Source organism: Natator depressus, chromosome 1 (genome assembly GCF_965152275.1).
Source record: "Natator depressus isolate rNatDep1 chromosome 1, rNatDep2.hap1, whole genome shotgun sequence".
Taxonomy (NCBI): Eukaryota; Metazoa; Chordata; order Testudines; family Cheloniidae; genus Natator; species Natator depressus.
Window position 1 is genome coordinate 227316015 of NC_134234.1, and position 23318 is coordinate 227339332.

The 23318-nt window shown below is 40.1% G+C and overlaps 1 protein-coding gene across 4 annotated transcripts in view; it reads left to right on the forward strand.

The window, feature by feature from the left end:
• Positions 1-23318, forward strand: part of PACSIN2 (protein kinase C and casein kinase substrate in neurons 2) — a 129223-nt gene that overhangs the window by 66139 nt on the left and 39766 nt on the right. For 2 of the 4 annotated variants that reach the window (XM_074936910.1, XM_074936918.1), the window contains exon 2: positions 12287-12409. The exons of the other annotated variants lie outside the window; for them this stretch is intronic. In XM_074936910.1, coding sequence (XP_074793011.1) covers positions 12350-12409 — 60 coding nt within the window. In that variant the 5' untranslated portion in view covers positions 12287-12349. The remainder of the gene's footprint in view (positions 1-12286; positions 12410-23318) is intronic. 4 annotated transcript variants of the gene reach the window in all.

Genomic DNA, 23318 nt, shown 5'->3' on the forward strand with positions numbered 1-23318 from the left:
AATGCAAAGACGTGATGAGGCTGGACTTTATGTAGGAACAAACGATGGAAAAGAGTGAATGGCGACGCTGTGACTGCTCCCTGTGACAGCAAAGATTTTTTGGGATCAAAGACATGAGTCTTAGGAAGGGAGCATATCCTGAAAGATATGGAGGATTTGAGAACTTTCATTCCTGTTAGCCAGAGACAGATCCAACAGATGACGTGCCAGAGAAGGATTCAGAGACTAGTACCTTTCCATGAGCTGGGGACTCTGATTTTTAACTTTGAAAATGGGAAATCTGTGGCCTTTTTTTGCTGGACCCTGCCTTCAGGTACAGTTGAAAATCTATGCAGAATCAATCTTTTCTCTTTTGGTAATCTGGAATGACAGAATAAAAATTAGGCATAAAATATTTTCATTTCCCTCCTTTTTGTGGTAAATAAACTAAAAGTATGAAAGACACAGTTCAGATTTTTCTCTTGTGCAAACTTTTTAAAAATTCCTGGGGAGTGGGGGGAAGAACCAAGCCCTAAAGACAAATGTGTTTAAAGGACTGGCTGTTCTATTAAATGTATTTCAACAGGACAGTATGACTCATTGTAGCTTAATGCTGGTATGTCATTATTTGGTTTATTTTTAAATAGTGCTGTACAACCAGAGTTGCTGCGCTAGTTGTTGCCATGACTTCACAATATTTCCCTTAATATGCTTGTTCATACTTTCTCATAGCATAGTATCTGGCATATATAAATATTACAATTAATCAGAATTTCCTGAATCATAGTTATTTTCTTGCTTTTATGGAAAAAGTTTTCTGTTTTATGCAGTTTTATTTTAACCCCCCCACACACACACCTGTTCTCTATATCTATTCAGAAAATTTGTTCCATTGCAGCCTTGATCTCTTCCAGTTTTCCAACTAGTTTGTCAACTTAAATGGTCCTAAAGTAACATACTCTGAACTTTTTAAATTGAAGGTGAATTGACATTACACCATTACTACAGAACCTTTTTTTTCCAATTTTAACATTAGTGATCAATAAAATAGAATTATTTTAAAAAGACTTTGCTTTCCTCAAATCCAAAGCAAACTCTAATGCTCATTGTATGAAGGCTTTATTTTAAAAACACTAAATAGGCTATTTAATGACTTAGGTAATGAAATGGAGTAAAATTTTAAAATGACACCAAGCTGGGAGGAGTTGCAGTTAAGAGGACAGGATTAGAATTTGAAAGCATCTTGACAAATTGGAGAACTGGTCTGTAATCAACAAGATGAAATGCAATAAAGACAATTGCAAAGTACTATATATACAGAAAAATCAGAAGCACAAATGCAAAATGAAGAATAACTGGCTAGGTGTTACTGTAGAAAAGAATGTGGGGTTGTAGTGGATCACAAATTGAATGTGAGCCAATAATTTGATGCAATTGTATGGGAGGATACTATCATTCTCTGCTGTATTAACGGGAGTGTCATATGTAAGACAAGGAAGGTAATTGTCCCCACTCTCAGCACTGGTGAGGCCTCAACTAGAGTAGTGTGTCAAGTATTGGCTGCCACATGTCAAGAGAGATGTGGACAAATTGGAGAGAATCCAGATGAGAGCAACAAAAATGATAGAAGGTTTAGAAAACCTGACTTATGAGGGAAGGTTTAAAAAAAAAAGGCACATTTAGCTTTGAGAAAAGAAGACTGAGTGGGGAGCTGATAAGTCTTTAACATATCTGAAGGCTGTTACAAAGAGGAGGGTGACAAGTTCTTCTCCCATTTCACTGAAGATGGGACAGGAAGTAATGGGCTTAATCGGCAGCAAGGGAAATTGGGTTAGATATTAGAAAAATCTTTCTTAATGATAGCTATGTACTGGAATATGTTTGCAAGGGATGTTACCTGTGTGCATGTAAACGATGGTGTGACGGGTTAGATCGCAGAAACCCCCTTGGGGCTGCCAACTGATGTGCCAAGACTACTTCTGCCCCTGCTTTCCCTGCCAGCTTGGGACTCCAGAACCCTGTCTTATTGAGCCAGACACGCCAGTCTGCTCCAACGCAGACCCAGGGTTGAACCACATGCCCCAAAGCTGCAGACTTAGCTGAAAGCAACTTAAGTAGTGTTCCTGTCTTTAACACTCAGATGCTCAACTCCCAATGGGGTCCAAACCCCAAATATATCTGTTTTACCCTGTATAATGTGTATACAGGGTAAACTCATAAATTGTTCACCCTCTATAACACTGATAGAGAGATATGCACAGATGTTTGCCCCCCAGGTATTAATACATACTCTGGGTTAATAAGTAAAAAGTGATTTTATTAAATACAGAAAGTTAGGGTTTAAGTGGTTCCAAGTAGTAACAGACAGAACAAAGTGAATTACCAAGCAAAATAAAATAAAACACGCAAGTCTAAGCCTAATACAGTAATAAAACTGAATACAGATAAAATCTCACCCTCAGATGTTTCAGTAAGTTTCTTTCACAGACTGGATGCCTTCCTAGTCTGGACACAATCCTTTCCCCTGGTACAGCCCTTGTTCCAGCTCAGGTGGTAGCTAGGGGATTTCTCATGACTGCCGCCCCCTTTGTTCTTGTATATCTTTTGCATAAGGTGGGAATCCTTTGTCCTTCTGGGTTCCCACCCCTCTTCTCAATGGAAAAGCACCAGGTTAAAGATGGATTCCAGTTCAAGTGACTTGATCACATGTCACTGTAAGACTTCATTACTAACTTGTCAGCCCACAGGTATACAGGAGACTTACAAGTAAAACAGAGCCATCTACAGGTAATTGTCCTGGTTAATGGGAGCCATTAAGATTCCAAACGACCATTAATGGCCCCTTTGCATAACTACAATAGGACCTCAGAGTTATAGTTCGTATTTCTAGTTTCAGATACAAGAGTGATACATTTATACAAATAAGATGACCACACTGAGTAGATTATAAGCTTTGTAATGATACCTTACAAGAGACCTTTTGCATGAAGCATATTCCAGTTACATTATATTCACACTCATTAGCATATTTTTATAAAATCGTATAGAGTGCAATGTCACAGATGGGTCTAGATACATGTTAGGGGTGCAATACTTTCAGTAGTTGCACTGCAACATCAGTGACAGAACTTCAAGGGAATATTGAATTTTAAATAGGTATTTTCAGCTTGCAGTTAAGTGAACACTTGTGGAAAATAAGTGGACTTCTACCCAGCGGCACTTGTTGTTCACCTCTTGGCAGAATGATTCCTTCTAATCACTACTTTCTTTTCTTTTTTAGGGAATTTTAGTTAAATACTTTTGCATGGTGTATTCCTATTTTAAAAAACTACCAATATTACCTATATTTTAGTGACATTGACTTATTCGGTGTTTATCTCATAAACAAGTAATTGTCAGTCCATAACAAAACTCCATTCTAACTGCAGTATAGTAAACATGACACAAGATGGGAAACTGTTTTTCTTTGTCTTTCGCGCAATCCCAGATGACCATACTATTGTCGCAGTCCATTACGATTTGGACTGACAAAATACATTGCTCTGAAACATATCCAAATTTTTCTCTAAAACCTCTCTAGATAAATATTTTCTACATAATTAACACAGCTTTATGCCAGGACATTTTTTGTTTGAATCTGTATACTAGAGATCTGTCCCCACTTTTATTTGATTTATCAGGGAACTGTTAGCTGGATTATCTAAGTACTACAGTACATATTTACTATTTAATTTGGTTAGCATTGTTTGGAAAACTCAGCACTTTTTTTCTCTGTGCATTTACATATGTAGATGACACTGTGCAAAAAAGACATTTGTCCTTTATGTGGAAAAACTAATAATGTTTAACAAGGTATATTTTAGTTTGTCAATAATATTAAACAATCCCAGATAAGTATGGTATTGCCCTCATGGTGTTATATTTAGAGTCTAACTAGGAAAAAAGGTGTATTTTTAATTTGTGTGGTCATGCTCAACCCTGATTGATTTAGCTTATTAAGGTTACTTGGGGGAAGAAGGGATTGCATCTGTTGTCCATCAAATATAAATAGTACTTTATCCTTTTGAAAAATAACAGATAAAATGTGTAAGATAAGGAGTGTTTTTGAAAGGGTTGAGCGTCCATTTTAGGCATGTATCTTTGCATATTTTATTCTAAAATCATGTATAAAAAGGCTAACAAGTAGAATAAAGATTAATGCTATTGGATATTATATTGAGGAGCATGTGACATGCTTAAATCAAACATAGTCCTTATAATTGGGAGGATATTTGTTTTCATTTATTTTCCCTTTAAAATAATTAAGCAAAGGGAAACTATCTTGTTTAAGGGCTGCTCTACACTATGAGTTTGTCGGATTTAGCAGCGTTAAATCGAATTAACTCTACACCCGTCCACACAACGAAGCAATTTTTTTTGACATAAAGGGCTCTTAAAACTGATTTCTGTTCTCCTCCCCAACGAGGGGATTAGCACTGAAATCGACATCGCCATTTCGAATTAGGGTTAGTGTAGACGCAATTCGAAGGTATTGGCATCCGGGAGCTATCTCACAGTGCACCATTGTGACTGCTCTGGACAGCACTCTCAACTCGGATGCACTGGCCAGGTGTACAGGAAAAGCCCTGGGAACTTTTGAATCTCATTTCCTGTTTGGCCAGGCGAGCTCATCAGCACAGGTGACCATGCAGTCCCAGAATCGAAAAAGAGCTCCAGCATGGACTGAACAGGAGGTACTGGATCTGATCGCTGTATGGGGAGAGGAATTCATGCTATCAAAACTACGTTCCAAAAGACGAAATGCCAAAACATTTCAAAAAATCTCCAAGGCCATGAGGGACAGAGTCTACAGCAGGGACTCAACACAGTGCCGCGTGAAACTTAAGGAGCTCAGAAAACCAAAGAATCAAATGGACGATCAGGGACAGAGCCCCAGACATGCTGCTTCTATGCTGAGCTGCATGCAATTCTGGGGAGGGGCCGCCACCACTACCCCACCCCTGTCCGTGGACTCCGATGATGGGGTACTCTCTGCCATGCCTGAGGATGTTGCGGAAGGGGAAGATGAGGAGAAGGACGAGCTTGAGGAGAGCACACAGCACACCGTTCTCCCCGACAGCCAGGATCTTTTTATCACCCTGACTGAAATACCCTCCCAACCCAACCAAGCCGGAAAAGGGACCTCTGGTGAGTGTACCTTTTAAAATATAATACATGTTATAAAAGTTTTTTTTTTTTCATGATTAAGTAGCACTGAGGACTTGGGATGCATTCGTGGCCAGTACAGCTACTGGAAAAGTCTGTTAATGTATCTGGGGATGGAGCGGAAATCCTCCAGGGACATCTCCGTGAAGCTCTCCTGGAGGTACTCTAAAAGCTTTTGCAGAAGGTTTCTGGGGAGAGCAGCCTTATTCCGTCCTCCATGGTAGGACACTTTACCACGCCATGCTAGTAGCAAGTAATCTGGTATCATTGCATGGCAAAGCCTGGCAGCATATGGTCCCAGTGTTTGCTGGCATTCAAGCAACATCCATTCTTTATCTCTCTGTGTTATCCTCAGGAGAGTGATATTGTTCATGGTAACCTGGTTGAAATAGGGGAATTTAATTAAGGGGACATTCAGAGGTGGCCATTCCTACTGGGCTGCTTGCCTGTGGCTGAAAAGAAATCCTTCCTGCAGTTAGCCACGCTGTGAGGGGGGGTGGGATTGATGCTGAGCTGTTCGTGTTTGGCTCGCAGGGATCTTCCCTGATACCAGCCACGCGGTGGGGTGAGGGGTAAAGCAATCACCCCAGAGAATTGGATGGGGGGAGGGGGTTAGTTTGGTTTCTGCTGCTGCACGTTAACAGGAAAACTGAAGCACTAAATGGCCAACTCAACATGCTTTGCTTGGTATGGGAGAGGAGGGCGCTGCTGTTATGAAGTTTGCAGAAGCCGAAAGACTATGGCTTACCATGGCCACCTGCAAGCCGAATTCTGTTGCCCGGCACTGCGTGTGTGATCTCTAACACCAAAGCCACAGGCACCCAATATAAGATGCAAAATGCGACCTTGTACCAAAATCACATGTGCTATGTAATGTGAATAGTATTGTTCACCGTGAAAGAGTATAGCAATTGTTCTGTAAAATGTATCTTTTAAAATACTTCACTCTCCTTTTTTCCTCCAGCAGCTGCAAATGTTTCAAGCCTCCCTCCTCCATCCCAAAGGCTATCTCGGATAAGGTGGCGGAAACAATGCACGCACGATGAAATGTTCTCTGAGCTCATGCAGTCGTCCGGCACTGACAGAGCTCAGCAGAATGTGTGGAGGGACACAATAGCAGAGTACAGGAAAGTGGCTGATGAACGTGAGGAGAGGTGGCGGCAGGAAGATCAGAGGAGGCATGAGGCAACACTGGGGCTACTGCAGGATCAAATGGACATGCTCTGGCATCTGGTAGAGGTTCATGAACGGCAGCAGGCTCACAGACTGCTGCTGCAGCCCCTGTTTAACCGCTCTCCCTCCTCCCCAAGTTCCATAGCTTCCTCACCCAAACGCCCAAGAACGCGGGGGAGAGGCTCCGTGTACCCAACCACTCCACCCCAATGGACAGCTCAAGCAACAGAAGACTGTCATTCAAGAAGTTTTAAAGTGGCCTTTTCCTTCCCTCCTACTCTCCTCCCACACCCCACCCGGGCTACCTTGTTAGTTATCTCCCTATTTTTATAATCAATTAATAAAGAATACATGTTTTTTTTTTTTTTTTAAACAATAGTGACTTTATTTCCTTTGCAAGCAAGCTGTGATCGAAGGGGGGAGGGCGGGTAGCTTACAGGGAATTTAGAGGCAATCAAGTGGGCGGGTTTTCATCAAGGAGAAACAAACAGAAGTGTCACACAGTACCCTGGCCAGTCATGAAACTGGTTTTCAAAGCTTCTCTGATGTGCAGCGCTTCCTGCTGTGCACTCCTAACCACCCTGGTGTCTGGCTGCACATATTCAGCCTCAGCCTCCCACCCCGCCATAAACGTCTCCCCCTTACTCTCACAGAGATTGTGGAGCACATAGCAAGCAGCAATAGCAATGGGAATATTGGTTTCGCTGAGGTCTGAGCGAGTCAGTAAACTGCGCCAGCGACCCTTTAAATGTTCAAATACACATTCTACCACCATTCTGCACTTGCTCAGCCTATAGTTGAACAGCTCCTTACTACTGTCCAGGGTGCCTGTGTACACCTTCATGAGCCAGGGCATTAAGGGGTAGGCTGGGTCCCCAAGGATCACTATAGGCATTTCAACATTCCCAACAGTTATTTTCTGGTCTGGGAAGTAAATCCCTTCCTGCAGCCATTTAAACAGACCAGAGTTCCTGAAGATGCGAGTGTCATGAACCTTTCCCAGCCATCCCATGTTGATGTCGGTGAAATGTCCCTTGTGATCCACCAGTGTTTGCAACACCATTGAAAAGTACCCTTTGCAGTTTATGTACTGGCTGCCCTGGTGGTCCGGTCCCAAGATAGGGATATGTGTTCCATCTATTGCCCCACCACAGTTAGGGAATCGCATTGCAGCAAAGCCATCTAGTATGACCTGCACATTTCCCAGGGTCGCTACCTTTGATAGCAGCAGCTCAATGATTGCGTTGGCTACTTGCATCACAGCAACCCCCACAGTAGATTTGCCCACTCCAAATTGATTCTCGACTGACCGGTAGGTGTCTGGCATTGCAAGCTTCCACAGGGCTATTGCCACTCGCTTGTGAACTGTGAAGGCTGCTCTCATCTTGGTATTAATGCGCTTCAGGGCAGGGGAAAGCAAGTCACAAAGTTCCATGAAAGTGCCCTTAACCAGGCAAAAGTTTTGGAGCCACTGGGAATCATCTGAAACCCGCAACACTATGCGGTCCCACCAGTCTGTGCTTGTTTCCCAGGCCTAGAATTGGTGTTCCATGGCATGAACCTGCCCCAGTAACACCATGGTCTCCAAATTGCCGGGGACCATGGTTTTAGAGAAATCTCTGTTCATGTCCTCATCACTGCACTGCCGTTGCCTCCTCGCCTGGTTTTTCAGGTGCTGGTTCTGCATAAACTGCACGATAATGTGCAAGGTGTTTACAATGGTCATAACTGCTGCGGTGAGCTGAATGGGCTCCATGCTTGCTGTGCTATGGTGTCTGCTCAGGCAATCCAGGGAAAAGGGCGCGAAATGATTGTGTGCTGTTGCTTTCACGGAGGGAGGAAGGGTTGACTGATGACATTTACCCATAACCACCTGCGACAAATTTTTGGCCCCATCAGGCATTGGGAGTTCAGCGCAGAATTCCAGTGGGCAGCGGGGACTGTGGGAACTGTGGGATAGCTACCCACAATGCACCGTTCGGAATGCCGACGCTTGCCATGGTACTGTGGATGCACACCGCTGAATAAATGTGCTTAGTGTGGACACATGCACTCGACTTTATACAATCCCAAAAATTGAATTCTGTAAAATCCTGAGTATTTTGGTCGTGTAGACATGGCCTTATGGTACCTATAGACTCCAGTGAGTTAGATATTGTTCTGTGAATCAGTTGAATTATTTCAACTATCTTTTTGTTTTTGCTTGGGATTATCTGCATCCTTGCTGAATCCCTACTTTAACTCCTGTGCACTACATGGCCACCACCTTTTTCATGTGAATGTGGAATAGGGTTTTCAGCCCTCCAGGATTGCCCTGGAGTCTCCAGAAATTACAGATTAACTTTTAATTAGAGATTGTCATGTGATGAAACCTCCAAGAATATCTCTAACCAAAATTGGCAACCCTAATGTGGGGAAAAAACTTGAGTTCAAAGTGCAGCATTTCTAGCTCCAGAGGCAGTGGTTGATCATGCAACAATTACTTTAATTGTGGTATTCATTCAAGAGAATTTGCTAAAGGCTAGTGACTAAGGGCTAGTCTACACTGGCAATGCTAAAGCACTGCCGTGGCAGCACTTTAACATGGCTTGTGTGGTCACAGCAGAGTGCTGGGAGAGAGCTCTCACAGCGCTCTAAAAAAACCACCTCCATGAGAGGCATAGATACCAGCGCAGGGAGCACAGCTGAGTGAGTGAGAAGGTTGCAGTGCTGTAAATTGCCAGTGTAGATGAGCCCTTAATGTTTTAGAAAGACACAATACTGTTAAAGTCAGTTTAAAGTCCTTGCACAGAACTTTACAAACAAAACTATCCTTCTACTCAGGGAACATGCATCATGCATTCCCCTCCCTTCAGCTTTTATCTGGAGTGTGAAGGATCAGCAAAGCCACTAAAGAGATATGGACCTTTTTTAGATTTAGTGATTAGTATTTTGTAAAACATTGTGTTGTGCTAAGTAGCGAAAGAGCACACACTGTAATATGGTAAAATGTGTCACAAATGCAGTCAAAAGCAACAGTGTCCAGGACTTTCAGCTGCTAGGGGAGTTAACAATTGTTTCTCTCTCAAGACTGGTTTTTCACATGGTACGTACAAATTTTGGCCTAGAAGCGTTAGAAAATGATGTGTGTGTTAGTTAAAGATTGTACATTTTATCCCACTCTTATGTTGCTGCTGCTTAGATTATGAGCTCTTTGCAGCAGAGGCTGTCTTCATGTATGTCTTGTAGGCACTACCTAACATGTGGGTGCTACTGAATGCTATACATTTTATTATATCTTTTGTTTGGTGGCAGTTTCCGCCAAAAAAAAAAAAATGGGTGCATTAATAAAGGACAACTCCTTTACATACAGGAAGGTAAAGATTTTTGAAAAACTATTAAACCAACTACAACTGGGATATTGGTCCTTCTTGAAGTGACCGGAGCGAAGGAAACTTCTGATTTATATCTACTGCAAGTGTGTTTAACTCAACTATCCAGATTATTTTATTTAGGAAACCAAATAAAACCTCCTTATCACTTAAATCTGTAAGATCACATTTTCCTTCTCATGTCATTGTATCTTTTTTTGTCTTGAGGGTAGAGAGGAGGCTCTCTTTTCATTTTTGATGTCTTGTGGGTAACATACTTTTTTTTTTTTTTTTTTAAACCTTCTACTCTTGGGTCTAGAATCTTCTAATTGAAAATTTCAGTAATGGCTCAGGCATGTTCTCCTCTTCTATCCCAACATGTTTTGTGGCCTTGAATACGGCAGATGAGATTTATAAATATAAATAGATACATCTTATAAATAGAACATCTTATTGCTGGGAAACTGTTATATACTTTGTCTTTCAGATTAAAGGTATCTGACTTTTGAAATTAATAAAATATTTGAAAGTGAGGGAGGGAGAAGCTTGCAGGTGGAGTAATGAAGGAATCTGTGCTTATAGCCACCCGAAAAAGCTTGATCCTTGTGACCTGTATAAAATTGTTTAACCATTAACAGGTTTGGTACTGTAATCGTATAACAAGAAATTACATTTTTCCATAACTCGTTGATACATGCTTAACAAATTACTGAAATTTATATTCTGTATAAATTTATGTTCTGATGGGGTTCAACAATTTTCTGATCTCCAGTGAACTCAGTCAGTTAGGTACGCTTAATGAAAAAGGTCTCTTAACAGTAGTCCTTAACAATTGTCCATTTTCTTCTCTTTATTTGTCACTCTTAGATATAAGAACTTGTTGGATGAGCACTATAGGGAATACAGCATTACTGTCTGATGACAGCTGCTGCTCTTTTAACAATGTTTTTGCCATGTATGAGAAGGTAGCCTAGGTTCAACATCTCCAGCCACTGCTTCCTTTATAAATGTGAAATATTTGTTTAAAATTCTCAAAAGTATTCATATAAAACCACTCAATCCTTTGGTATCAGGATTTAAACCTGAAATTTCCTTGAATGTGAAAAAGCATTAATTGCTTAGCGGCAGGAATTCTGTCAGGCTAAATTCCATTTGCTGTTCTGTACTAGTTGGGAATTGCTTTATATTTATGGGTACTGTATCTGTTTATGGATTTAGCTGGAGAAGCACCTATTTGCTAGGGCAGAAAGGGTTAATGAGCCAACATTTAATCTTGGGAAACCTGGCCTGGAAACTTGCCTAACTAGGTCACAAGTAGGTCATTTCCTTGACCCACTTGCCAGTGTGACTTCCTTGGGGCTGTAATGGGTCATCTAGCTGTATGAGAAAACAATCCTTTCTCTCCATCCTTTTTGTAAATGAGAACAGAACGTTTAAGATTCAGAAACTGAAATTATTGAGCTGTAATTTGTCTACAAAATTTAATTTAGATATGATTTTTGAGTATAACTTCTATTGCTATTGTTAATTATGGAGTCTGAGTTTATGCTTAGTTTACTGTTCTGTGTCCTCCCTAGATTTTTGTTAGTCAAGAGAGCCTTGCTAGCTAGATTGAAGTTGTATTAACATCCAGGCAAGCAGTGTTCAAATAAAACTCTGGGTCTAAACACTGAAATTCTTATGTACAAACCAACTGTAGCGCCTGCCATACAGCAGTGGAAAGACTAAAATGGCACATTATGTATATTGGGGCTGATGTGGAGGGATGTTGAGTGTTTAGTAAGACTTTGTGTACACTTAAACCACTACAACGGCAGCTGTACTGCAGAGGTTCAGTGTCGACACTAGCTACAGCAACGGGAGGAGTTCTCCTGTTGCTGTAGTTAATCTACCTCCCTGAGAGGCAGTAGCTAGCTTGACAGAAGAATTCTTCCATCAACCTAGGGCTATCTACATCAGGACTTGGGTCGGCTTAACTAAGGGCATGTCTACACTTACCGGCAGATCAGCACTTCTGCAATCGATGCAGTGAGTGTTGATTTGGTGAAGACGCGCTAAATAGATGGGAGAGCACTCTCACATTGATTTGTGTAATCCACCTTCCTGAGAAGCGTAAGGGAAGTTGACTGGGGTTGCTCGCCTGTTGACACAGCACAGTGTAGCCACTGCGGTAAGTGGATCTAACTACATTGACTTCAGTTACATTATTTACATAACTGAAGTTGTATAAGTTAGATTGATTTACTATGGTAGTGTAGACCGGCCCTATGTAACTAAGTGGTGTGGATTTTTCATATCCATGAGTGACATAGCTGGGTTGACCTAACTTTTTAGTGTAGACCTGGCCTTCGTAATGTACGTAGATGTGTCAAACATGTAATACTTAGTTTGCTGTTGCTGGAAGTAAGGATATAAGTAAGCAGTAATTGAGCATATATTGGTTTGGAGGGGGTATTGACAATTTTCCCGTAACATTTAACTTTTAGACTAAAAGTCTATGAAAGAAATGGATACTCAAAATCATAGCAAATTATGGGTAAATTTAATGTTTACTAATGTTTTCTTTGTCCTTCCTACAGATTTTTGAAGATCTGGTGCTGATAATAGAACACTGAACAGTTGCAAGCTCTCCAAACATAGAAATGTCTGGATCATATGATGATTCTGTTGGAGTAGAGGTTTCTAGTGATAGCTTCTGGGAGGTAACCTGAACACTCTTATTATAAGATACCGTGTTTCCTTTTAATTCTCACCTCTTCCATAGATTACTATGATTTCTATGCACATATAGAGTTAAAGGCAACTAAAGATAAATAAAATGTGTGGTTATTTTGAACGTTAGAAGTAGCCTTTGGGATAGCAGTGACCTTTCATTTTTGGCCCAGTTCTGTCAAGTTAAAAGTTTATAAACTGAAAATGCTGACACACAAGATCACAAATGCCATCCATTTTAATAGGATATAGGATTCAGTGTACATTTTTATAATTTTTCTGCCCTGTTAGGAAGTCTGTGTAAAATATTTTCTTCTGTAGCTAGAGATTGACAAAACCTAAGGAGTATACTTAAAAGCTAATGTAACTAGGTCTTTAGCAGTAAAAATAATTGTATTAAAAAGATTTACTGAATATATTGATCTTCATAAAATAGAAATTTTAATGTTATAAAATTTTAAAATTAAGAGTAAGAAACAATATGTTAGAATGAGATCTTTGGAATAATGTTGAAGTAAGCTCAATGTTCTAGGGTGCAAGTACTTATTTTGTGACTGGTACTTGTGGGTCTGATCTATGGCAAAGCAGAGACAAATGGGTGAGGGAAGATGTTCAAATATTTCCATAATAACTGGGGTCTTGCACTATCAGATTAATTGGTTTGTTTTGGCCTGGTCTCCCATCAGGCAGCTGATTTAGATGCTTGATTTACAAGTAGGCTTGGCAAAATTAGATTTTTGTCTTTTTATAATCTTAATGGATAATATCAATGTTGATTTTTAAGCTTTTCTTATTTTTATTGATTTAAATTTTCACTGTTGTACAAAATTATGGGTTTTAAGCATTTTCCCCATTTTGATCGATTTAAATGTTCGTAGTTGCAGGAAATTATGGGGGGGCCAGACAGTAAGTTAATGACAATAGACATTGAGTTTAAAAAATTAAAGCTTTGTAACTGTTTAACACACAAATTAGTAACATCACATGTCAAAAATATACAAAGTGAATATCCTTAACTCAAACTCTAAAGAAGTTCTCAAAGAGCATTTTTCTTTGTCTGTAAATTTCTATTATTTTTGATGGATATATTTTTTTCATCAGTTTGTGTGTGTACAGTGATGTTTACTAACACTTACTGATCAAAAAATCTAACCCTTCTAAGCCTATATACAAGCAAGAGTTATTACATTTTGATTCTGGTTTCTCATTAATCTTGGATAAGATATCAAGGAAATGCTTCGTTTGACCAGTTAAGGTTTCTATTGGACAACAATCAAACCAGCTGCTGTATAGTTTCTTGGAAGACTTCTGTGGTTGAAATGCCTCACTCACTCTTGGAGAGATTCTGGATACCACAGCATAAAATCTTGAATGGGCTTTTTGTCTATTTTAGGAAGTTCTAGTCCAGTATTTTCTTCTCAAGGAATGTCTGCTTTGCAATAAAAATTTGCTACTTCAGTACAATGGATCTTACTCTTATTTACAGCTCCTTTTGAGGCAGAAACCAGACTTGTCAAAGTAGGCTGGGACTGGCCACTGCCCTGAAGACCTGACCAGACAGCACAAACTGCCTCCGACAATTGTAGGAAGGCAGTACCAGACCTGCTCAGAGCAACAAGAAAATTGTTCAAGAGTATTTTCCTGTCCGCCAGCAGTTTATTAGGGTCATATAAAAAACCCCAAGTCTTTTTGTGGTGGTTCATTTGTCCAAACCTTTCTTTAGTGGACACTCGAGCAGAGTCAACAAGTGAGCAAAAAACCTCCCTCTTTTTCTTCTGAGCTTCCCATCACCTCATCTCTGCCCTCATCACCAAACTGTCTCTTCTTCCGGTGAATGAGTTTTCTTGAAGACAGGCTCAACTCCTAAGTTTTTTCCACCATTTCTTTGGCAGCAGTGATGGCATCTTCAAATCCATTGTCTCTGTAGGCCACAATGAAATCCAGGCAGCTTCTCATCAGAGTAGTAGTGGTCATGATGTCCATCAAATGTGTTTGTATTGCCTTGCTTACGGTGTTTACTTAGAACAGGATATCATGCCAAACCACAACTGAGACTAGAAATTTGAAGTCAGGGATCTGGTTTGCCAGGCATTGAGCCTGGCGTCAGATTCCGGCCTCGACCTTACTTGATTGCGACAGGTCCATCAGGGCATTGTAAACCTCAGTCACTTGGTACCTCACTGCCCTTTCCCTGTCAGTACGATTCTCCAGCGAGTGTCACTTAGCAGCTTCACAGTCAGATTTATAACATTGCCGGTAAGAATCTTCTACCTGATAGTTGATGCTGAAAACAGGACGTATATACTTTGCAGTACTCTGAAGAGAGAAACTCAATCTAAAAAAAAATGCTGCTGCCTCTGACACAACCAGGTTGAGGGAATGTCGGTCACAAGGCACAAAGAAAGCTCTCGGATTCAGTGCAAGGGTCCTTGCCTGGACACCACTGTTTCTTCCTTTCATGTTCACACTGTTGTCATAGCCTTGGCCACAGCAGTCCTAACACTTTTTTTTTTTATTCTCATTCAAAACTTTCATAGACAGTTCTGTTAGGCCTTTTCCAGTAGAGTCATCCATAGACCAGAAAGAGAGAAGGAGTTCCTTTACTTAGATACTGACAAATCTTACTGTAAATGACATCTTTTCACTGTGACTAATGTCAGGAGTGCCGTCCGTAAATACGGTGTAGTACTTTGCTTTGCCAAGCCACAGCAATATGTTGTCAAGTGCCTTCCTTGCCATAAGGTCAGTAAATTCATTTTGAATTGTTTTACTTCAGGAATGGTCCATAGCTTCTTTACAAACTACACAATGTAGGTGGCGCCAGGACAGCCAGCAGCATGAATGCAGCCTGCTGCTGGCTATTCTGGTGCCACAGCAGCCTCTGGTGGGTAAAAGGCAGAATTGCAGCACTTGGGCACAGTGTATTTTCTGCAGGGAAAAAAATTGTGCATTCTCAGTGGCGCAGAATTCCCCAAGGAGTAATTGCAAGTTCATCATTGCACCCTGCCTGCAGAGCCAGGTTAGGACAGAGAGTGGGGCACACAGGGCTGCTGAGGGAAGGAGGCGGTGTCACAGTCTGGGGTTCAGAATGGCGAGTGGGGGGACAGACTGGGGCGTGGGCTCAGGATCTAGTGGGGTGACATCATTGAGCTGGGGCTGAACGGGAATGGGGGCTGCAGGGCCACATGGGGATGGGGGGAGGAGGCAGGAGAGAGACATGCGTGGTGTAGGGACACACGGGGACAGCGGCAGATGTTCCTGACTCAATAGGAGAGGCTTGGGGTCAGCCAGGGACTGAATGGGGGAGGATTCCCAATTCCCTAACAATCCCTCCCACCACCCTCCCCCCAAAAAGCCCATTCCGTACTTCTCCCACCCACATCCACCAACCCTCCAGGTTCACTCCAGGCTTCTTCCCTCTTCCTCAGCTTCTCCATTACTCCTAACTCCCCTAAGCCTTTTGCCTTGCTTCTGACAGATACAGGAATAATGTTTCTGTGTTGTAGTTTAAATTACTCAAAGTTCTGTATTAATACTCTTAGTAAGGAATCTATTTGTCCAAAAGAAATTACCAGAATCTTTTTTTGGTCTGTATTGTTACAGGCATATTTGCTTACAGGTATTTTGAAATAAATTACCAAAATAATTGAAACTGATGTGATTATATTGTGTTATTTTGACAAATATATGCAGAATTTTTAATTTTTTGGCACAGAATTCCCCCAGGAGTAATTTTTGAAAAAAGTGATAGTGTGCAGTGTCACATAACAATGGTAAAGAATCAGTCACTTTCTCGGAACACGGAGAAAGGAACTTTATTAGAATAAGGAAATCCGTATCCCTAAAGCTGTGCTCTCTATTGCTCTGTAGATCTTCTGCCTAGATTCCTCCCCAATACCTCCTTGCTTTGCAACTTGCTATAGATTTAAGAGAACCTAATCTATTTTACCGTTATTCATTTATGCACAATCTACTTGCAGCACCTGCTTTTTATTTTAAACTATGTTTCAGTGTATATTCTAGCTTCTGATAAGTTTTAGCAAGACTATAGCTAATCAGTGAATAATTAAGCCATATAGCAATCAGTGCCACCATTTTGGTATTATGTGCCATCGGGATTCAAAGCTTTTGCTTTTCAGCATTTGGAGGCAATATGTTTCTGTGGAAAAACTTGATTAAAAGAGTAATGCAAGAATTCTTCATTGAGATCTCAGGAGTGAATGAGAATTTAGCAAGGCTTCTGCTGTGAATAGAATATGAATCAAAACTATCTGATATATTTAATTGTGCAAGTCCTCTTAGATGTTTTTTCTTTAGAGGAACTGAACATAACATAAGAACAGCCATACTGGGTCAGACCAATGGTCCATGTAACCCAGTAGCTTGTCTTCTGACAGTGGCCAGGGCCGGATATTTCAGAGGGAATTAACTGAACAGGGCAATTTTGAGTGATCTATCCCATGTTGTCCAATCCCAGATTCTGGCAGTTGGAGGTGTAGAGATACCTGAAGCTTGGGATTGCATACCTGACCAACTTGTCTAATAGCCATTGATGGACTTATCCTCTCTGAACTTGCCTAATACTTTTTTTGAACTCAGTTATACTTTCAGGCTCTACAACATCACCTGGCAATGAATTCCACTGGTGGACTGTCTGCTTGCTACCTATTAATTTCATTGGGTGACCCCTGGTTTTTGCAGAGAGAGGTTTTATAACACTTCCCTGTTTACTTTCTTTCTACCATTCATGATTTTGTAGACCTCTGTCCTATCCCCTTTAGTTGTCTTTTCTAAACTGAAAAGTCCCCGTAATTTTAATCTCTCCTCATATGGAAGCAGTTCCATACCCATAATCATTTTTGTTGCCTTTCGCTGTAGCTTTTATAATTCTAATATATCTTTTTTGAGTTGGGGCGAACAGAACTGCACATAGTATTCAAGGTGTGGGTGTACCATGGATTTATATAGCGGCATTATGATATTTACTGTTTTACTATCCATCCCTTTCCCAAGGATTCCCAACGTTAGTGTTTTTTAATGCCATTGCACATTGAGTGGATGGTTTCAGAGAATTATCTGGAATGACTCCAAGACTTTTCATGAGTGATACCAGCTAATTTAGATCCCATCATTTTGTATGTATAGTTGGGATTATGTTTTCCAATATTCATTACTTTGCATTTATCAACATGGAATTTCATCTGCCATTTTGTTGCCCAGTCACCCAGTTTTGAGAGATCCCTTTGTAACTCTTTAGTCTGCTTTAGACTTACCTATCTTGAGTAATTTTGTATTGTCTGTAAATGTTGCCATCTCACTGTTTACCCCCTTTTCCAGATCATTATTGAATATTTTGAACAGCACAGGTCCCAATATAGATCCTTGGAGGACCCCTATGATTTAACTCTCTCCATTTGGAAAACCGATCACTTATTCCTACCCTTTGTTTCTGTTTTTTTAATCAGGTATTGACCCATGAGAAGAGCTTCCCTCCTATCCCATGTTTGCTTACTTTGCTTAGGAGCCTTTGGTGATGGACATTATCAAAGGTTTTCAGAAAATCCACCTATGCTATATGTACTGGATCACCCTTGTCTACGTGTTTGACGCAATCAAAGAATTTTAAAAATTTAGGTTGGTGAGGCATAGTTTCCCTTTGCAAAAGCCATGTTGACTCTTCCCCAACAAATCATGTTCATCTGTGTCTGATGATTGTGTTTTTTACTATACTTTCAACCAATTTGCCTGGTACTGAAGTTAGGCTTACCAGCCTTTAATTGCCAGAATCGTCTCTGGAGCCTTTTAAAAAAAATCAGTGTTACATTAGTGATCCATCAGTCATCTGGCACAGAGGCTCATTTACGTGATGATAGGTTACATACCATTCTTAATAGTTCTGAAATATCATATTTGAGTTCCTTCCAAACTCTTCATCTGGTTCTGGTGACTTGCTACTGTTTAATTTACCAGTTTGTTCCACAACCTCCTCTATTGGCACCTCAGTTTGGGATAGTTCTTGAGATTTGTTACCTGAAAAGAATGGTTTTGGTGTAGGGCTCTCCCCGACATCCTCTACAGTGAAGACTGAAACAAAGGGTTCATTTACTGTCTCCAAAACGGCCATGTCTTCCTGGAGTGATCCTTTAGCAATATAGGTCCCACTGACTGTCAGGTTTTCTGACAAATTTCTGACTAGTCTGGCTTCCTGACTAATTTACTGTTAGTTTTTTGTGTCTTTATCTATTGGCTCTTCAAATTCTTTCTTGGCCTTCCTAATTATACTTTTACCCTTGACTTGCCAGAGTTTATGATCCTTTCTGTTTTTCTTACTAGGATTTGACTTCCAATTTTTAAAGGATGCCTTTTCACATCAAACGGCTTTTTATTCTGTTATTTAGCCATGATAGCATTTTTTTTGGTTTTCCTACTGTTCTTTAATTTGGGGTATCCATGTAGTTTGAGCCTCTATTATGGTGTTTTTAAATAGTCTCCATGCAGTTTGCAGGCATTTCACCCCTGTGACTGTTCCTTTTAATTTCCATTTAACTGACTTACTCATTTTTGTAAAGTTCCCCTTTTTGAAGTTAAATGCTATTGTGGTGGGTTTCTTTGGCATTTTTCCCTACAAATATGTTAAATTTAATTGCATTATAGTCACTATTACTGAGTGATTCAGCTATAGTTAGTTACCTCTTGCACCAGATCCTGTGTCCCGCTTAGGACTAAATCAAGACCTGGGTCTCTGCTTGTGGGTTCCAGGACAAGCTGCTCCATTGATGATGTCTAGAAATTTTATCTCTGCATACCTTCTGAGGTGGGTACTATTACCCATCAATATGAGGATAGTTGAAATGCCCCATAATTATTGTGATTTCTGCCTTTATAGCCTCTCTACCACCTTGAGCATTTTACAATCACTGTTACCATCCTGGTCAAGTGGTTGGTAGTATAGTCCTTGCTGCTATATTCTTATTGTTCAAGCATAGACTCTGTCTGTAGAGATTCCATGGTACAGTTTTTGATTCATTTAAGATTTTTACTTTTTGACACTCTGCTTTCTTTCATATACAGTGCCACTCCCCTAGTAGTACAATCTACTGTAATTCCAATATCATAGAACCTCAGAATTACAAACACCTCAGGAATGGAGGTTGTTTATAACTTTGAAATGTTCATAACTCTGAACAAAATGTTATAGTTCTTTCAAAAGTTTACAACAGTACATTGATTTTCTACAGCTTTGAAACTTTACAGAAGAAAAATGCTGCTTTCCCTTTCTCTTTTTTTAGTAGTTTATGTTTAACATAGTATTGTACTGTATTTGTTTTGTTTGTTTGTTTGTGCTGCTGCCTGATTGCACACTTCCGATTCCAAATGAGCTGTGTGGTCAGCTGGTTAGTTCGTAACTCTGAAGGTCTACTGTATATTTTGTACTGTGGTGTTATTAAGTCCCATTGATTCTTCTCATTCCACCCAGTTTCCTTGTTGCCTTTTATATCCATATCCTCATTTAATGCCAGACACTCTAGTTCACCCGTCTTAGTATTTAGACTTATAGCATTTGTGTATAAGGACTTGTATATTTTGTCAATCAGTTGCTTGCTTGCATGTGTTATATTTAAATGGGGCTCTTTTTCATTTGACTATTTCTCTTCAGTTCTTACTTTATCAACTTCTATCCTCTCCTCTTTACTAAGATATAGAGAATCCCTGTTAATAGATCCTCCCTTAAGAGATGTCTCTGTTCAAACCCTGTGCTCCTCTGCACCTGTCAGCTTTCCTCCATCCCTTTGTTTAAAAATCCTCTATGCATTTTTTAATTTTACATGCCAACAGTCTGGCTCCATTTTGCTTTAGGTGAAGCCCATCCTTCCTGTAGAGGCTCCTCCTTTCCCAAAAGGTTTTCCAGTTCCTAATGAACTAAACCCTTTCTTCCTTTCACCATCATCTCATCCACTCATTGAGACCATGCAGTTTTGCCTGTCTAACTGGCCTGGCATGTGAAACTGGAAGCATTTCAGAAAATGCTACCATGGAGGTCCTGGGCTTTAATTACATACCTAACAGCCTAAATTTGGTCTCCAGGACCCTTCTGATACCTTTCCCTATTCTCTGTTGAAATGATATACAGAAACTAATAAAGATTAAGTAAAACTTAATTTCAGCCATTTGGATACTTACTTCTCCTGGAGTAGATTAATATTTCTGGAACAAAATGGTTTCTGTGTAGTTGAATTTTAAAACTAAAAGCTGCTCCTTATTTAATATTTTCTGAACTAGTTATTGTAACTGATCTTGGTAGCCTCATGGTCTAGTTATATTTGTGGCTGCATTAAATGAGCAAATAATTACAGTGACCAATACTGCTCTTTTTATCTGCATTTGGTCAGGCGGTTGCAACCTCTTTGGGATGCAGGTCTTCCTGCTGTGGTTCGTGCCTTTGTCATCTCTACAGTGCATTGCGTTCTGCATGGGCTAGATTTTACATCCATTTGGAGGCTGAGGCTAGCATGGAATATGGCAGCCTGTTTCAGGGGATTATGTGGTCTGTGATCTACACTGACTGCTTCTTAGCTTCTAGATGTAGTTTGATCGGGAGGTTTGGGAAGTTGTGAAGCTACCTATTCTTCTTCCCTCCTACCATAATTGAGATAAGTGTAGGCGGTTGAGCTGGAACTCCCTTGACATAGCAGAGAGGCATCTTCTGGTAGTGCATTATTCTTGAAATCATTCCCTTGTGGTCCAAAATAGCCTGAATGTATTTACCTTGAGAGCATGCTACAAAGCACGTTTTTTCCTTGAGCAGGCATTTAGGAAAGACTGAGGGAGCTGGGTGTGAAGATCTGTTGGGAACTTGGGTTTTTTAATAAATATGCTTAGGCTCACTGGGTGTCTCTGTCTGTGTGGGGGGTGTACTACTTGTTTTGCATTTTATAATTTTTATATTTAGTCTTTAACTGATGGTTAAAGGGTGCCCATAACCTAGGACTAATGTTCTCATAGGCTTAATAAATAATCATAGACTCTTTGATGCCTCCTTTGTTGCATGTGGTATTGCCTCTGTAAACTTGAACACTTTCTTGTATACCTTTCAAATTGTTTTCTGGCTCCAAAATTTTTGTTCATGTTTTACTGTCATTTTTACTCCTGTTATGTTGCTACTGAAGGTCATGGATGCAAAGGTGATCACTGGCAAAATTAAGGTAAAGCAGTCTCCTTTGGGTCCAATAGTAGGAGTAGCTGAGTCCTTTATTTTGCAGCTGTTTTGCCCTTAAAGGGTGAGGGCTGGTGCCAGGAGGCACCTGGAGAGAGCATGTGGTCCAGAGGGCGAGTGCAGCGCTAATGGGATTTCCTGGTTTTCTGGGGTGAGGGCTGGAACAAAGTTGTGCGTTAAGTAGTCAAAACGTGAGTTTCTTTGGCCCCTGGAAGGAAGTAGTCTGTATCGCACTGCTAGGTTCCTGGAGAGAGGCAGAGGTTCGAAATAGTTGCTGCTTGAGACAAAGCACTGGTTTCTTAGCCTCTTTTGCGGGAATCCCAGATATCTATGTGCGGTTTGTTCCTACTGCTGTTTAGGGGAACTGTACTGTTGTATATTTTGCAAATAAACAAATGACACTAAGAAAATACCTGACTCTAGTTTCTGAGATTTTTGCATCAAATGGGAAGCTGATACACAGGGCCCCAAATTTCTGCTGTTGCTTGGCAAAAGGACAACACTACTATGAAAATCTGAGACTCTGAATATGCAGGGGAATAGGCAAATCTGCTTTTTCCTCAATCAGAAACAACTTCTTTCTATTAGCAGGTGCACTGACCTACCCATTAAAACTGAGAGTTTTCAGTCTTGGGAAATCTATAAATACCTTGTGCTTTGCAGACATGCTGTTGTCTTACCTATGTAGTTGTTTTATAAAGTTGTATGGAGATTGAAGATTCCCTGCAAGCATCAGTGAGCCTGAATAAGAGGAAATGTCTAAGGGGAAAAACATATGTTTTCTTATTAATTACAAAATTTTAAAAGTGAATTAATTTACTAAATTTTGTACTCATGATTAAGACTAGCGATTTAAATAATCATGATTGAAATCAATCCACCCTGACATCATAATAGTGAGGTCTGCCAGAGCTTAAAACCATGCTTCTTAAAAAGGACTGGCATTTGATGGCTATCAAAATAGAAGCAGCACAGTTCAGAATTCTGCACATCTCTACACCCATGTTAAATAACTTCTGTGGAAATAAATATTTTGCTATTTGTGGGAGGAAGGTAGTTCAAGTCTCATTCATTGACAACTCTATTGGTGTTTTGGACTTCTGATTTTCAGCAGTCTTAAGTATTTTTTAAGAGAACCTCAACATAGTTTTATTACAAAAATAGGTGAGAAGTTGCACTAAATGATGACCCACAGACACAAGAAATTAGATGATTTTTTTTTTTTTGTCTGAAAGTTAGCAGCCTTTTGCAATGTGTAGAAGCATCTCAGGATTTATTTTTATGAACCCTAGGAAGCATCCAGTGAAAAATTGCCTTTTTAGGCAAAATAGTTGTCTCAAATATCAAGCGAAAAATAAAGAGAGATCATATCCTGGCAATTCTGGCAGAGATGTACAAAAATGTAGAAAACATTACCAGCTGGGATTCCTGCAGTTGGCAGAGACTGCTTACAACAGAAATTAAGATGAGGAGAAGCATGTATTTGTTTTTTGGGAAATTAATATAACAATAAGTAATTAGTTTACTTTCTATAAATCAGTTGAGTTTAAAAAACTTGTTAGTGTGCTCTCTAACTGAGCTTTGCTTGTCATTAAGAATTTGATAAGAGAAACATAGTTGTGCCTTGGCGTGAGGAGATAGATTTGATGAACTCCTTTGGGGTCCCTTCCAGCTTTACATTTCTA